The 16,406-nt window shown below is 46.0% G+C and overlaps 2 protein-coding genes across 5 annotated transcripts in view; one reads left to right on the top strand and one right to left on the bottom strand.

The window, feature by feature from the left end:
• Positions 1–8,282, bottom strand: part of LOC141969318 (uncharacterized) — a 54,537-nt gene extending 46,255 nt beyond the window's left edge. The window contains exons 1-2 of one of the 3 annotated variants that reach the window (XM_074924955.1): positions 8,005–8,282; positions 7,783–7,909 (exon numbers count right to left, since the gene is read on the bottom strand). In XM_074924955.1, the coding sequence (XP_074781056.1) occupies positions 7,783–7,805 (23 nt within the window). In that variant the 5' untranslated portion in view covers positions 7,806–7,909; positions 8,005–8,282. The remainder of the gene's footprint in view (positions 1–7,782; positions 7,910–8,004) is intronic. The other 2 variants (XM_074924956.1, XM_074924950.1) reach the window with 2 other exon arrangements.
• A 123-nt stretch (positions 8,283–8,405) lies between these two features.
• MIB2 (MIB E3 ubiquitin protein ligase 2) overlaps positions 8,406–16,406 on the top strand; it is a 50,340-nt gene continuing 42,339 nt past the window's right edge. For both annotated transcript variants that reach the window (XM_074924949.1, XM_074924948.1), the window contains exons 1-2: positions 8,406–8,521; positions 8,939–9,071. The gene's annotated coding sequence lies outside the window, so the exon portion shown is untranslated. The remainder of the gene's footprint in view (positions 8,522–8,938; positions 9,072–16,406) is intronic.

The following is a 16,406-nucleotide window of genomic DNA, read 5'->3' as shown; positions in this document are numbered from 1 at the left end:
GTTCTACCTTGCACTGTCAGATACTCTGAGGAACATGGCACAGGACAATGATGCTGATACACTTTTTATCTCTGAAATTTTGCCAGTTACTCCCCTCTTTCCCCACCCCTTGTTTATTTGCCTACTCTTCAGTTACCATTGGCATGACCTCCCCACCTCCCATCCAGCACAAAGGTGTGCTGCAGCATTTCCTACTCCTTGTTGCAGTTTGCTCGCACCAGACTTTGTGTCTGGCATATGGCTAGGACAGAGGGAACGGCCACCCCCCGGATCTCTTTCTGCGGGCAGCAGCTGCCCCACAAGGGCAGTCAGAAGTGGAGAATGGACCCTTCTGGTAGGGGAAAGAGGGAAGTGGCAAATGGCCAGCATTACAATGGCTCCTTCCTTCAAACAGACGAGAAAACTCAGATGGTCCTAGAGCAAAGATGTAATGTCCCTTCTGATGAATCTCCCAGTGTCTGCACTGGCACTAGGGTTTCATGGCCTGGGTTCTCAGCTGCTGCGTGAGCCTATGTTTGCAAAGATCTCTAAACCTGGACTTGCCAGGGGCTCCCAGCCTTTGTTAAGGGTTGAAAGGGTGGGGTTGCTTTGTGCGTGTTTACTTTCAAAAATTCACATGGTTTTAAGAAAGGATCTGGCAACATCTACAGCAAGAGAACTATTTCATAAAAAGACTCTGTATACAGTATACTAAGTACAGCCAGAGAGGCATAAAGACTTCTTTCCCCCTGGGTGTGGGGAGGTACAATGCCAAACATTTATTTACAGCTACACAGAACCTGACCTCAGGTACGTGAGTAAGTTGCTAAAATAACTGCAGCAGCAGAAAAAGGAGGATTAGTTTCCATGTGCCTAGGACCAGATTCATCACTGGTGTAATCCCACTGATTTCACTGCGGTCACACCTGGGATGACTTTAGGATTTTAAAGGCTACATTAATGCAGACGGATGCTGCACTCACAGGCTTTCCCAAGAATTAGCATTCTGATGTGGTAGAAATTTATCCCATAATACAGCACTGAGAATTTTAAAATAATAAAGAAGCAAAGATGCCTGCTGTCACCATTGCTAGCTAATTATAGCAGACAGACTTCCCTTGCAGAATTCCATATGCTGTATTAATCCGGCACAATAAATAAACCATATTAAAGAGGAAAGGCTGAGAAGACAATTCTGATTTTGAAATCCTCTAACCTTAAAGGTAGAAATATATGAAATGATTGAATGGCAATTTGCCTATTTTTTTTTTCATACAGCTTTTTGTCATGCTCTAGATGTGCTTCTGTGGAAGTGGTGAGAAAGAGGGCAGGGGAAGAACTCACTATTTGGCAGTTCATTAAGAGTTTCCCAATTAGACTCCTCCACTCAGCCCTGGGCTTTAGGCACAGCCATCCCAGAACTCCACCAGTCTCCCACATGCACTGCTTGGACACTTAGCAAAGGCCAGAAGACCGGATGAAAGAGATTGATCCAGTCTTCCTTATTTTTCAGTGCTGCTCAGCACTGGAGGGAGCCTGTCTTAGATATTGTCTAGAGCAGCCACAAGTAGGGAGAGGGATTTCAGGTAGACTTCAAACAGCAGAACTACTCGCACAGACTATTAGCACTTGCTGATAAAGAATCAGTCCTAAAGAGCAGGGCACTGGCTGCTGCTGAGTGTGAGCATCCAGGAACTTGTGTCACTGCACTACAGAATCCAGAGCTGCCAGGGACTCTGGAGAGCCCCCATCTCAAAAGGGGTGGGGAGTTTCCAGGAAGGCAGCACTGGTGCTCTCAAACATGCCTTCTGCAGGGCCAGCTTCAGGTCACACATCTCCAGATGGCATCACTGCAGCGTAGCTGGCGGACAGGTTTCCGTTTGCTGGCCAGAAGCCGGAGCACTGCTGAGGCTAACTACAGCTGTTTCCGTGAAAGCAATGAGGCCACTCAGCCCGTAGCCTCTCCAGAGGAGTGTAGTTAGAGGAATTTTGTAATGAGGGCACCACAGGGGCTCATACTGACCCCTCACATAGGGAGATGTCTCTGCTCTGTCACCTGCCCGACTACTCTTAATTATTCTTCTTATTACATAGCAGCTTTTGTTGGAGAGTGTGAAATTAGGCCTGTTCCTAGCAAGCCTGTTGTGCTGCTGCTTGGACTGGTCCGACAATACCACCAGCATTAACTCTGAAGCTGCCAGGACAATATTGCTGCTTGAACATGGGGAGAGGAGGGGACAGGCTTTGTCAAGATGTGATCATTCTGGGTGGCTGACTTCCTCAGCAGTTCTCAAAGAGTCACTTCCCCTCTTTTCATGCTATTATTTTCCACACTGAACTTCCTGGGGTATCAGGCCTGGTCAGTACCTGCTGCAGTAAGGCCTCGGTGTTATTTCAGGCTCCATAACTAATGCTCCATTAGTTTCTAAATAAAGAACAAGTGCAGGTAACAGCATGAGACCTGCTGTAGTTTGGGGGATTAGTCTGCCCTGGTTCTTCAATATATTAAATCATGCTAAAGCCTCCTGCAATAAACCATGCAAGGATTAATAATTGCCTCCACCTCCCAGTGAATCATGACTACACAAACCAATCCTTGCAAACAGTCGTGAACCACACATTGGATAGAAATGCTTGGCCTTAGTTCCTAGTCAGCATTTGCAGACCCTTTACAGGGTGCTTTGGCATCAAGTCTCCAGATGTGACTTCTAAAGTTCAACCAATGCCACATTGTGGAGTGCCATATATCACATCCCTGCTGCTCACAAAAAAAAAAAAAAGTAAATGGTTGTTAACATTTTCCTGATCCATTAGCTATTTGAGTCACACAGGGCAGTAAAGTACTTGTTCAAATGTTGCCTGTGCAAATAGTCATTGCATTAAAATGTGTGTCCCTGTAATAGTTGAAAATTGAAATAAGGCTAGGCTACAGTGAAGGAGAAAGGAAGGAAAAAAGGGAAGAATTTTTATGTGTGATAACACCATCAGAGATGTTCAGTTATTAAGATTGTTGCATGGTTTCTCCCTGCACAGAAATGGGAGAGCAGACTGGATCCCAGCGTTGGGCTGTAAACCAGCTGGTGCAGGACGTACCAGACCAGACAGCTTACTCCTCTGAAGGAATATCAAATCTGCTGCCCTGTGCTCTAGCACTGGACGCACACTAGTGCAGCTGGCTTCTCAGCTCCCCACGTTCAGAAGGAACAGAGCATGCAGCACCTCCACAACTCCCTCCCTCCTACCAGGACTTGTATCGGACCAAGAGATCACTCTCTCAGGAGACAGATTCATGAATCAAGGAGATCCCAGAAATGCAAACTGTACTTGGATCGGCAAGGGTTGGGCAGCTTTCAGTTCAGACTAAAAGATATTTAAGTCATCCATCTGTAATAATTTTATCAGTCCATGAGTAGACAAACAAGTAGCTGAAATAGAGTGCAAACTCAGAACCAAATCCAGATTAAAGCAGGGCAGTGAAGCAGGCTGAGGAACTTCCAAGGCAGCAAGCAGTAGCGGGGTCTCTGCATCTCTTAGGAATCCACAGTGGATTAAATGACCAGTAACTAATAACAAGATTCTAGTCTGAATCCATCTTTCACTATATTTCATTAGATGGGAATGGATGGAGGTAACCTGGGTAAAAATTGCCTTTCCCTAAAATAGCTAAACTTCCACACAGCAAGGCTGGATTTGTACAATCCAACCTCAGCACTTGTCCCTACACTGCTATTCTGCAACACCAAACTCAGTTTTCCTTGTACACATCTATGACCATCTGGTCCCCGCTCTTTGTCTATCAGTCATTTACACCACACTCGGGACAAAAATGCAGGAAGACTCCAGTTTGGGACAGCTCAGTGCTGCTGTTTTCTGTAGCTTCCAAGGACAGTGCACTTTCTCAGTGCTGCCATGCACGCCCTTTATGAATCCATATGGTAACAGGTCTCAGGATTACATGACAAAAATGTCAAGAATTTATCTGACCATGACTACAATAAGCCACACGTCCATCCCAGATTTCTGGAGACCCCACAGCATTCTGCCTTGTTCACTGACATTGCTGATATGTTCCCAGTGGGAGTGCAGTGACCCAGTGCACCACTTCTTACACAGCCACCCCCAGCGCTGTACTGGGACCAGATCCGGAGGCAAAGATGGTGCAGTAAAGTGTACGGGAGAAGAGGGTAAATCCCCCTCATAGCATTTTACAGCTGAAACTGAGACAGAGGCTGTTTTTCATAGTGCTCCAGGGAACTGGATGAAATTCAGCAGCAGAGAACAGTGCTTCTCTGGACACCACTGGCAGCACAATTACACAGCTGCAGCCCCCAGGCTGAATACATGACACCATTATATTTATTTACCATTTGCCTTATTGATGGCAGGCTCCATTCAGCATATGCTTTGCGGAAATTTGTTAGCAATTGCTTTAAAGTTCCCCTTGAGATTTCAAATTAATGTATGAAGATCCAAGCTGTCTCTAGTACTTTTTATCACGCTGACGGCTGCAAAAAGCAAGATGGCAAAGGACTGTCAGCTAAGTGTCTCAGTAGACTGTGCAAACACACATTAGATGGCTCAGAGGAAAAACTCCACCAAATTGAAAAGTTATCAGATTTACACCACGGTAGGCCACACAAAGCTGGACCCGTGCTTTGCCTATTATTTATCAGTTACCTTATTTGCTTTTATGTTTATTGGATACAGATGGGTGTTCCCAGATAGACACAGGTCTTTTAACATAAACATCTGTTACATAATTGTCATAGTAGCTTTGCCACTACTCCTGACTTATTTTAAATCTTCTCTTGTTTAGACCAGCTCCTGAAAGGCCAGTGGTTCAAGACAACAGGAAACAGTTCCGTTGTTAGAATCTGAAGGATTCAAACCCTAAGGTTTGCATTAACTTGGAGTCATATTTTTTTTCCAGTAAAAAATGTGGATTCAGTGCTAAAAACTGTTGAAAAGGAATAAAGAGGATTTCCCCTTGGGTTTGGATTCTATTAGGCTGTGGTTCCATTTGTTTCAGAGGAGAGACCTAGATGTGGAACTGAACTTCCTCAAAGTTAATTCCCAAAGCTGGGTATTGGATGTAGGTCACTCTCTGGCTTGTTCTGAGACTCAGCTGAGCTAGAAACACTGTTCTGTTTTCTCTAAGACGTGGAAGCCACACATATCCTGTCTGTTCTATCCAGGTCATTGCCTCTGAAGGCAGCGCCACAAGGTGTAATTGTAACATCAGTGCACATCTGCAACGTGTGAGCCAGGGAAAGCTGCCTTAAACGCAAACAGTTCTCTGAACCAGTCTTTCTATGTACAAATTCCCACATTAAACATGCAAAATAGGCACTGCAGGTCATAGCTGTTGGGGAAAGTGTCCTTCTATAAATGACCTTAAGACACATTTTGGATAACTTCTTTTCCCCTCAGCAGTCAATATTTTTCTCCATGTACTGTTCAATCACCTTCAAAGAACTAGATTTCTGCTGCTGGTGTTGCCATCACATTGGCATCTGCCTTCGTGGCCTAAGGTTCACAGGTGTCATGCCAGTAAGCTGCAAAATGTTAAGGAGACTTTCCTCTGTAAAAAAAGGCTGGTTAATAGGGCTAAATCCCTACAGCGTGGCTGACCCTGAAGCAGCCTTCCATGTCTGATGGAGACGGTGCCTAGAGCAGAAGCCTACAGAAAGAGTCTGTGAAAATTTCTGTGTAACAGCGGCATCCAGTGGGCAAGAAAAGATTCCTAGTAAAATATTTGGAAAACTGGGACAGGGCAATGTAAGAGCAGAGGCTTCTCTCCCCTATCCAGAGCTATGTGACTCCAGTCCAGCATTACAATGTCCTCACTGAGCAAGACACCGAGATGAACTCCAGTTTACTAGATGCCAGAGGATGCACGTTGTAAAAACGTAGGCTCAAACAACCATTCCAACACAGGATCAGAAGAGCTCTTAAGAGGCCCTCCAAACCATGTCCTGTACAAACAGTATCAGTTCTACCCTGTCATTTCAGCAGTGTTTGTCTAATCAGTTCTAAAGCGTCTTCAGGTCGAGATTTCATAGCCCCATGACAGTCTTCTGCAGCACTTCATTAGCCTCAGAAAGTCTTCCATAACATCCAGCTTGAGTTTTCATTGCTGCATTTTGGCCCGTTACTTTTTGGCCTACCCCCTAATCACATAAAACAGGTGAATTCTTTCTTCTCAGTACCAGCCTTGTGCACAAGGACAGCTATCTTATTCTCTCAAGTCCTTCCTTCTCTTAGATACAGCCCTTCCTAGGTCTGTCTTGCTGTTGTAAACCTCAAGGAAAACTCCTTATGTCCTGCAGACTGCCCCTGGGTTATACATGCCAGGCTGGCTCATTCCTTTTCACAGATGCCTCCCCACTAGGAAAGATTCATTGGAGCTCACACTTTTTTACACACCAGAGAGGGTTGCCATTTGCAGTATCTCTGGTGTTAAGCACAACCAAAATACCACCTCTCCACGTGGTTATATACAAACACAGGCAAAATCTCATCAAAATAATCACAACAAAGTTTTTGTCTTGGCCATGAACTAAGTTGCTGATGCTGTATGACTTCGTGTTTGGCTGAGAAGGTGACTTCACACAGTCTAACACAGTTTTCCAATTTTTTTTAAAGATTAGCCTGATAAAACTTCAAGTCTGGGCATGCAGCTCACATTTACAACAAGCACTGGCAAAAGCTGAGCCTGTTACCTTGGTATTTATCGAGTGAGCACAAAAGCCACTCTAAATATGAATGGATCTTTTCAGACAATTGATGTTGGCTGTACTCACCTGTCCCTAATGTATTTTTGTGTTTATACTGACAGAGACATCTGCCCGGTAAAAAGCAAGCAGAGGGAGAGAGCATCAGTGCATGCATAGATCCACTTACCAGGTTCCCAAACACCTAACAGTGCTCATTCTCCATCTTCTGGCCAGAGGGTAAAACGCACGGCAGTTCTGGTCAGAACCGATGGGTTCAATTCACTCACTTCCACATTTGCATTTGCACAATCACCCCAACATGTGTGTTTAAGTGGTCTGGCCAACATCACTTTTACGCAACACAGAGGACAAGGGACACCAAGTCCTTTGGCTTTTTCAAACAGCAACGACAAGCTTGTTTTAGGACAGGTCCTTTGTACCCCATAGGCGTAAAAGTTAGCAGTAACTGCTACTACTGCTGATGCTCTGTCTCAGAATTTTGCCCTCTTCAGCCTTCATAGGCCCCAGGCAACTCTGCTGCCTGGGGTCTTTTTTCCCTCCTTTTGAGTTTTAGGGCTCTAGATAGTATTCCTGTCGGTCTAGTGGGGAAAAGGAATGGCACATGATTTTTTGTAATGACCTTGCTGCCATATTCCTGTAGTGGGTGCAGGGGTTTACGCTCTGGTTTTACCATACTGCAGGCCTTCTGGGTTTGGCACAAACAAACTGCTCAGTTTTACTGCTGTGGACGCCGTTCTTCGATATCAGTGCAGGTCACTCTTTTAACCCTTGTTCTGCTATGCCAGCCTACATTAGCAAAGATTAATGTAAAACGAAACTCCAATCCGTTAGCTTCAACAGAGCCATGCTGGACATGCCACCGAGCAACTGAACAGGACGGGCAAGCTTAGACAGAGTGTTTGCAAGGTGTCTTTGACCTCAGCTGGGGCAAAGTCAGTAGAGTGTGTCCTACGCCAAAGATGAGAGATCCGTGTGAACAGGGTCAGCGGTATCACCAGCTGATGATACAAACTCCCAAGCTGCCTTTGCCTCTTAGAAAATGAAGCGATTATAAAAGCAGTCGTACCTTATGCTTTTAGATTCAGGCATTGGTGGCACTTAAAGGCCCCAGTGGTCCCATGCAGGCAACATCTGAGCTGTGATCGTGCAGACAAGGCGTCCCTGGGGGAAGGCGTCCAAGCCCGCCTGGCTACCTGCCGAACAAAGACACAAGGGGTTACACTGAATCCCCAAATCTCCCTCACAGCGGACTAAGCCATCCTAAAACCACCCCCAAAAATCCAACAACTCAAACGTGTAAAAAAAGAGCGTCCTGGCGTGGATCCTGCGCCCAGCCATTCCTGAGGGTTCCAATGCCCATTTTGCCCACGCAAACAGGAAACGAGCCCCAAAATTTATCATCCCCGACACCACAAAGGCGTCAGGCGAACCAGAAACAGGCGGCGCGGGCGGGTCCCCCCTCACGCAGCAGCGCGGCCTCTGCCCGCCAAGGCGGGAGGCGGCGTCGGGGCGAGCGAGGGCCGCGCCCGGGCCTTGCCCCGGAGCCCACCGCCCCATCCCCGGAGGCTCCGCGGGCGGGCCGCGGCCTTTACCGGGGCCTCCCGGGACTTGTAGTCGCCGTCGGGTGGCGGGCGGCGAGGGAGGCGGGCAGAGAACTACATCTCCCGGCGAGCCCCGGCGGCTGTCAGCGGGCTGTGGGAGGCCTGGGCGGGGCGGCCCCGGGGGAGCGGGGTCGAGCGGCGCCGCTGAAGCAGCACCCGCGGGGCGGCCGGCGGCGGCCCGGCTCCTCGGCCGCCTCCCCGGGGGTAAGAGCAGCGGCGCCGGAGGAGGGAGCGGGCCCGGGCCCGGGGCAGCGCGGCGGGCAGAGCCGCCTCAGCGCGGTTGCTGCCGCCGCCGGTGGGTGCGAGGCCGCCTCACGGCCTGGGCGGCGCCGAGGCCCCGCGGCGGGCCCCGCCGGTCTGAGGGGGCTCTGGGGGCCGCCGCCGCCGAGCGGGGCCTGAGGCGGCCGGTTCCCGGCGGGGCCCCGGGGGCGGGAAGGGGAAGGATGGCGGCGGGGAGGGGGGGGCGGCCGGGCTTGGGACCGCCGCGGTTGCGGGGGCCGGTGCTGCGCTCGTGTCCCGTACGCTGGGGTACGCTGGGGGGTCCGGGGGGGGAGAGGAGCCGCTGGCCGCTGCCGTGGAGCCCGCCTGAGCCGCTTCTCGTGTTTTGTCTCCTCTCCCCAGGCCGCTGTGGTGGGTCTCTGCTCGGGCTCCTGCGCGGAGGATGAGGGAGGGAAGGAAGCCAACACGACCCCTGGCTAAGGACAGAGGCTTTCTGAAGGATTATCGGGATTCTGTTCTCTCTCGACTCTGTCAGGTACGTGCCTGTTTTGTTCTCTTTTTCTTCCTAGGGCTAAGCAGGGAATAGGTCTGCTCGAGGTGTCCAGTTTTCTTTCTGCCACATTTAGCCGGGGTTGAGTCCGTAGTGGGGTGTGTCTGTTTGCTCCTGCTCCATTTTTCTTTCTTTTTCTTCTGGATGGCGAGCGCTGGCTGTAAACATCCAGGCTGGTTTCCTGTTCTGAAACAGGTACTGCAGGTAAGCTCTTACTTGCTCGAGTGACAGCTGAGTGCTGAAACATTGGCAGTGATTCCTCGTGTGCGTTTTGTATCACTGGAGCCTGTGCTGGATGCTGAATGTGTCTCAGAACTGAAGCACGTGTGGCTTTTTCTCTCTTGTGTTTCCATGATATTTGCAGTCTTCAGGAACTGAGAAAGAGTGGTGAAACCTAGAGAAGATGGTGCAGCTGCACTGGAAGAACTGCATGTTTGTTCTGATTTCCCTGCAGACACTCAACTCCAGAACTTACTTTCTGAATGCAACAAATTCTGATTTCTACCTCACTTAGAAAAAGAGTGAGCTCTGGCTCACCTTCATGGAGGTCACTTGAGCTTGGCTTTACTGTTCAACCTTCTTTCTTTCTGGCTGAGAGCCTCGTTACATCCTCTGCACTTCTCTGTTGCTGTAGGAGGAGTTTATTTGGCTCAAATGAAATACCATTTTTATTTCTGCTCTGTTCAGCAGCTCCTTGGCTTCTTAAAACTACTTCCTATAAAGAACAATGCAGTTGTTCATCCTTCTAGGTCCTTCCTCCACACTTAATTACCTGTTGACTTTTTCATCTGTGACTTCAGGATATAGACGAGTGAATTGTCAAGGGATGCAGTTACTGTAAATAACCCACATTACCCACATTGTTATGACTGAAATGATGTTGTGTGTCATGTTGATAATGGAAATTGGAAAGAGAAGGCTTCAATAGCCTTGGCAGAGCTAGAGAAGTTCTTGCCCTATTTTGAGTGTTGCTTTCTGCTCTGAGTTAGAGGTGTCTAGGTTTGCATCTGAAGCAATTAACTTTCGTTGGGTGGATAATGGTTCCCGTAAGTTCTTCCTTAAGGCAGCCAACTAACAGGGCAGTAGATTGGGGGTCCGTTGGCTCGCACTGTAGTCCCAGCTCTATCACTGATGTGTCTTCAGTACCTGACGCCTGTTTTCCATACTCATCTTGTGTATTTCTGTGGTGGAAGTAAGTTCATTTAGGACTGGCAAGCGTGCCTGCAACATATTGACAAACAGCTGTCATTTAGCAGTGTCAGTGCACCACTGGTTCTGTTTTCTTGAATAATTATTCTCTTTTTAGACTTCACACAAGTAAATGTGTTTTCCATCCCTTTCCCTTTGCACAGCATACCTCTCTGAGTCATCAACATGAGAAAAATCTTCATAATCATGTGATATTTGTGTTGGCTTAATTCTCTGCTTATTATGATATTGCTATATAGCTTCATATGTTTTGACATTTATTTTGAATGCATGTTTGAAGCTCTCTGACTGTGAAAATCCTGTGCCAAATTAGCGTATAAAAAATCTGTTACTTTCCTGCTTTGGTCTGCAGTGGCCACTAATCCACTGCTGGGACTGTTGGGAAGAACTGGGAGTCTGTGCATAAAACTTTGACAAATGTCTGGGAAGTTGCAGAAACTGTGGAAGTACCACATGTATGTGGTTGCAATTGTCTCCTTTAATTTTTACTTGGAAAGGGGTATGTTTGCAGCTTTCTAAGCTACCTGGATTAACAAGCATGTAGGCTACACGACCACCGTGGGCTATTCAGAGCTGTGGCAGTTCTCTCTGAAACAAGCTCATCTCTTGCCTTGCATTCATGTAGCACTAGTGTTGGTTGCTTGCAGAGGCTATGACTTTGCTAAAGTTGAAAGGCTTTCTCCAACTTGATAATTAGTCTCTCGTAGGTCATGTTGCCCCTGCCTGCCTGTTCTCATCCACTCTGTTTGTTGCCTTCATCATTTCTGACACAGAACTGCTCCTGGGCTCTGGCAGAATTCAGTTATGCTGAATGTGACCCTACCACTTGCGACAGTACTGATCACGCCCTTTCATTTTGAGTTGTTGTTTTCCAGGGATCCAGGAATAGAATGCAAAGTCCTCTGAGAAGACTATTTGAGTCCTAGCTGTTTTTCAATGATACTGATTCATGACTTATCAAGGGCATTTGTGGAGGGGCCGGGGTGTTGTAATACAGGGTGCTCAGAGGGAGACCGATGCAACTCTCAGTACACTCTCCCTAGAAACTCTGGCTGGAGAGAGATTATTGGATACTCTCCTTAAGAGTGAGAAAGTGGTTTCTTGTTTTCTTGGGAGACTTACAGAATTTAAATATTTCTGTTCCCTCTGTAATGAGAGCTGTAGTGGTGCTTGAAGTTTCCGTCCTCCCTCACTTAGACTGGCTGCATGTGGAAAATGGCATCGGTGAAGTTACATGTGTGCTAGCAGGACAGTAAATGGCTTGATCTTAGACCTTGATCCACATTCCTTGATGTGACCCCAAGGAATGCAAGGATGCATGCTGGATCATGGGTTGATACTTCCTTTTTTTTTTTTTTTTTACCCCCCTCTGACTAATATGGGCCAGGCTGTGGAGAACAGAACTTGGAGCTAGGATATGTGAGCTTTGTTCCTGGCTCTGCTACCAATTCCATGCGTAACTATGGCTCTTGTTTCCCATCTGTGAAGTGTTCTTGCATTCTTTAAAGTACTCTGCTGTCCAGAGCTGAAAGATAACGTGTACTTCTAAAATGTACAAACTTGCAAGTGAATTGGTGTACGTGCTGACCCTCAAACCTTCGTTAAGTACCAGGGAGGAAAGCAACAGCTAACTACTCAATTCCTTCTGCTCCTGCGCAGCTGATGTCTCTAGCCAAAGGCATGTCAGGATAGATTAGACTTAAACCTTTTGATCTGCTTTCAGAGCACAGAAAGGGCAAGTTCTGGGCTGAAAACTGACAGGAGTGCAGTGTTGTCTGTTCTGAAAGCCTGAAGGGGAATCTGAAAGTTGGTAGGATGAGCTATCAGGGCTCATCAGAGATTCAGCAGGTTTCATGCTCCAGTTTGCTCTATGCCAGAGTCTGAAGTAGCTACTTTTTATTTTGAGAAGTCAGAGGAAGTTGTGTACCTAACTCAGATGATTTGTAATCCTGTTGTATCACCACTGCTGAGGGTACCTGTAAACAGTCATATCACAGAACCACAGTACTGTCTTTTCTCCAACCCACTATTCAACCACATGTCTACCAGCAGGACCTTAGTGTTAATTTGTTAATTCCTCTTGATTTTTTTACTCCTGTAGTAATGTTAATCTTCTGATTTTGATTGACATGAGGGGAAACTTACTGCCTTTCTGGACAGACAAACTAGATTGGAGGATTATGAACTTTTAAGTGATTTAACCCAGATTTTTATGGCATATCGGAGTTGATAGCTGGTGTGAGAGAGATGCAGACCTGAGCTTTACAGAGGGCTTAGTACCATCAGCTCTGGGCCAGATGGTCTTGCCTCTGAGAAATGTATTAGAGCAATGTCTAAGTAAGAGCACAGTTGAAATCTGCTGCCAAGAGATTTCTCACTGTTGGAATATGTTTCTATGTGGTCCTCCATTTCTAGGTGATTGAAAATAGGTCTGGAAGGGATTTTGAAGAGGCCACCTAGTCCATCCTTTTCCACAAGGCATGATAAACTGCACCAAAACCCTTCCTGTTAGATATGTTGAGCTTGTTCTTTAAGTAGTGGACATTTTCTAGCTTCCCTGAATGGATTGTATTTGACTTTATTAAACTCATTTATTTTGTTTATATTATGACTTTTGTCAGTGTTCTGAATGGGCACAAAAAGACCTGCTAGCTAGTGCAAGGGATGTCATGTCATTGACCATTGACTTTTTAATGCCAGTGGCCAGAAAACAATGGATTCTTGGAAGGAGAAGGCAGGGGAGTTACTCAGTGCAATGCTTGCAGGTTTTTCTTTGTTTTCCTTATGCCACAGGGATCTTCTGTGGAGGGCATGGGAAATTTAAAATATCATTCTCCCTTTTTTTTTCCTATGTAATGTGTAAAGACCTTAATTCATACTTAGCAAATAATAAAAACATCATCACCTGGTGGTTGTGCATGTTTTTGGGTGGTGTGTGTGTGTATTTTTACTGTAATGCAAAGTAAATTTAACTCTGAAATCTGCTATTGAGGAAAAAGTGGATTCTCATCCACTCCAGCTACTGAGCTTTTCAAGGCTTGAGGCAGCAATCTGCAAACTGTCAGGTCCAATTAAAGCAAATGGCTGGAGCTGTTTTTCTCCCTCCTGGAGAGAACACAGTTCATCAAAAGCCAGAAGGAAATTTAATCAGGCTCATGAGCAATTATCTTGTGGGATGAGAGAGATCCACTAGATGCCCAGTGTGGACTTTCACTTACAATCACTCTTAATTCTCCAGTGGGCAGATGAGCACTGATCTCACCACTTTAAAGCCTGAAGTTTTTGTGTTCAGCAGAAGCTGATAGAGGGAACTTGTTCTTTTGTAGGGTTTGACTGATGTTGACTTGTAAATCTGAATTTTGAACATCCCTGACCTGGCCAAAGTTGTTCCACCTCCGTGTGTTGCGGGTTAACCCTGGTAGATGGTGAAACACCACGCAGCTGCCCACTTCCACCCGAGTGAGGTAAGGAGGAGAACTGGAAGGGTAGAATTGAGAAAAGAGGACTTCATCAGGTGTAACAGTTGCTTGGGAAGGCAAACACCATTACTCCCAGCGCCACCCCTTCCTATTTCTTTCCCCCCAGTTTTTATTGCTGAGCACGACGTCATATCGGATATCCCTTTGGTCAGTTGGGATTTGCTGTCCTGGCTGTGTTCCCTCCCAAATTCTTGTGCACCCCCAGCCTACTCCCTGCAGGACAGTGTGAGAAACAGAAAAGGCTTTGGTACTGTGTGAGCACTGTTCAGCAATAGCTAAAACATCAGTGTGCTATCAACGCTGTGTCACAAGCTACTGTGAGAAAAATTAACTCTATCCCAGCCAAACCCAGTACACGGTGGTATGCCACAACTTCTGTTGGAGGCCTGTGACAGCTGTTCATTTTTGGGCTACTGGTGGTGTTTCCCAAAGGTGTTGGCATTTGTATGGTTTAAAGCAAATACCAACCTACTGTGCAATCCAGTTTATTTCATGGGTCTGGTCCGTCAGTCAGCACAGAGCTGACTCATTAAGAACGCTGTGCTGTATCTTTGCTCCTGGTAGATTGTGTGGCTGATACTGTCACATTCTGTCTAATTTATTTTGTTACTCATTGCTGACAGAAGTCCCTTTTCGGTCTATAGAGTTTGGTGACAAAATCAGTTTGGATTGAGGCTATGCAGATGAGTGCTTTTTGAAGCAGGTTCACTTTTTTGTGTCTGTTGTCATCGCAGGTGGATTGAAGTTTGAGTAAAGTGAGAATTGAAAGTTCAAGGCCAACTCAGTTCTGATTTGATAGCTCTAGAAGACTACAAGCTTTTCATACATGCCTTCACACCCAACTGGAAGTTTTCTGATAAGTATATTTCTTGCGACTTCAGCCATATTGAAGCTATGGGTTTTTTAATCCCTTCTGTGATCAAAATTAAGGAGAGATGTCTTCTATCTGAGACTTCAGTTGTGGTGGTCCTGGATCTGAAAGTAGGCAGTACTTTTTGTCTGTTTAGTCTCAGAAGCACAGAGGACTTCACAGGGTTCAGGTATAACAGAAATTGACTTGCAGCCCCAGTGTTTGTACTTAAACCCAAGAAATTTAAATTTTGTTACAAGGAGAATAGAAGATAACCCTGCAGGGTTTTTTAAATGCCATCACAGCCTTTGGAAGCATATGGGATGCTGACCTTCTTGAGCTGTGGAGACAGTTTTTTCCTAGTGCATCCTCCTTGCAGACCAGATGATAGTCCAGTATATGCAAACTGTTAAACCTAGAGCTGCTGCTTTTCCCCCTAAGGGACAAGTGGTGGTGCCTGTGCATTTCATTCTCTTGTTTGATATGATGCATTTTCTTCTCCTGGTGATGTCTTTTACAGTATGAAGACAGCATGGCCTTGAGACTGAGTCACTCCACTGGGATTATTGTAATCTGGTGCTTCTGGCTCTGCCACAGACCGTCTCAGACAAATCACTGAGTGTTCCTCTGTCACAATTCTGAATGAGGATCTTGGCTTTTGTCCAGTTATCTTTTGTGCTCTTCCTTAGCTAAGCAGAGCTCACCTTTGGCTGTGTTTCATACAGCCCTTGTCTCAGTGGGCTTTTGTGTCCACTGAAGCTGTTAGGTATTGCCATACTTGCACATAACAAACCTGAAAATGTAAGATGTGTAACATTGCTATAACTTCTTCCATCTTTAGGATCTATTCTGAGATTGATTGCCATTTTTTAGAAAACTGAAATGCTGGGGTCAAGCTTCTCAGAAGGGCTTGCACAAAACTGCTGTTATTGTATATTAATAAATTTGCTGGTGCTTCTTTTAGGCCTGCATCCTTTAACAAGGTGAAAGAATAGATAGTAAGCCAGCTTGATAACCACTGAAAGGATCACTTCTAGAACCTGAAAGGGAAGGCAACGTTCCCTTCTCACCATAAGTACTCAGTGCTAGAATACAATCAGTATAAATTGAATGTAAAATTCAGTTTAGGCAAGAGAGATCAGTGGGCTGGTATTTGTAAAGGACGAGTGTTGATTGTAGACGTAAAATGCACTCAATGGGACCATCTTTAAGCATAGCTCCAGGCTAGTTATTTTTAGCATTTCCTCACTCTGTGCCCCAGTATTTCAGGATGTGTGCCTGCTCTTATACAGTGAGGCTGAAATGACAAGATATTAATCCCTGAGCGAAGGCATATTAATCACCTGCTTTATTCTGTTTATGTAATACAGTTAAATATACTCTGAGAGCAGGTGAGGTATGGAGCATGGAAATGGTTTAACCTCATGCAGGCTTTTTCTTGATTGATTGGTTTAAACAGCAGCAGCTGCCCCATTTCTAATTTTTCTCTGCTGAGAGTAATTTGTCAGTAGAATGGCTTCATTTATCTGCTATTGATATTTAAGCCACAGAAACATCATCTGTTCTTCTCTCCCACTCTGTGGCAGTGATGCTATTTTGCAAAATTTAGACTAAACAGAAATCCTGACCGCACAAGGAAAAGTGAAGTATCATTGAGACCTCGTGGCTTTGCAGTGGAATATTAAACTATTCACTTCAGCCAATTCTGCAAATCCTTTTGATAGGCTGAAGGGGGAAATTTCATGGGTTTAGTATGATTTCTAGTAGTTCAGTTTGTCACAT

The sequence above is a fragment of the Athene noctua genome, chromosome 22, assembly GCF_965140245.1.
Source record: "Athene noctua chromosome 22, bAthNoc1.hap1.1, whole genome shotgun sequence".
NCBI lineage: Eukaryota > Metazoa > Chordata > Aves > Strigiformes > Strigidae > Athene > Athene noctua.
This window is presented reverse-complemented; position numbering and strand designations above follow the sequence as displayed.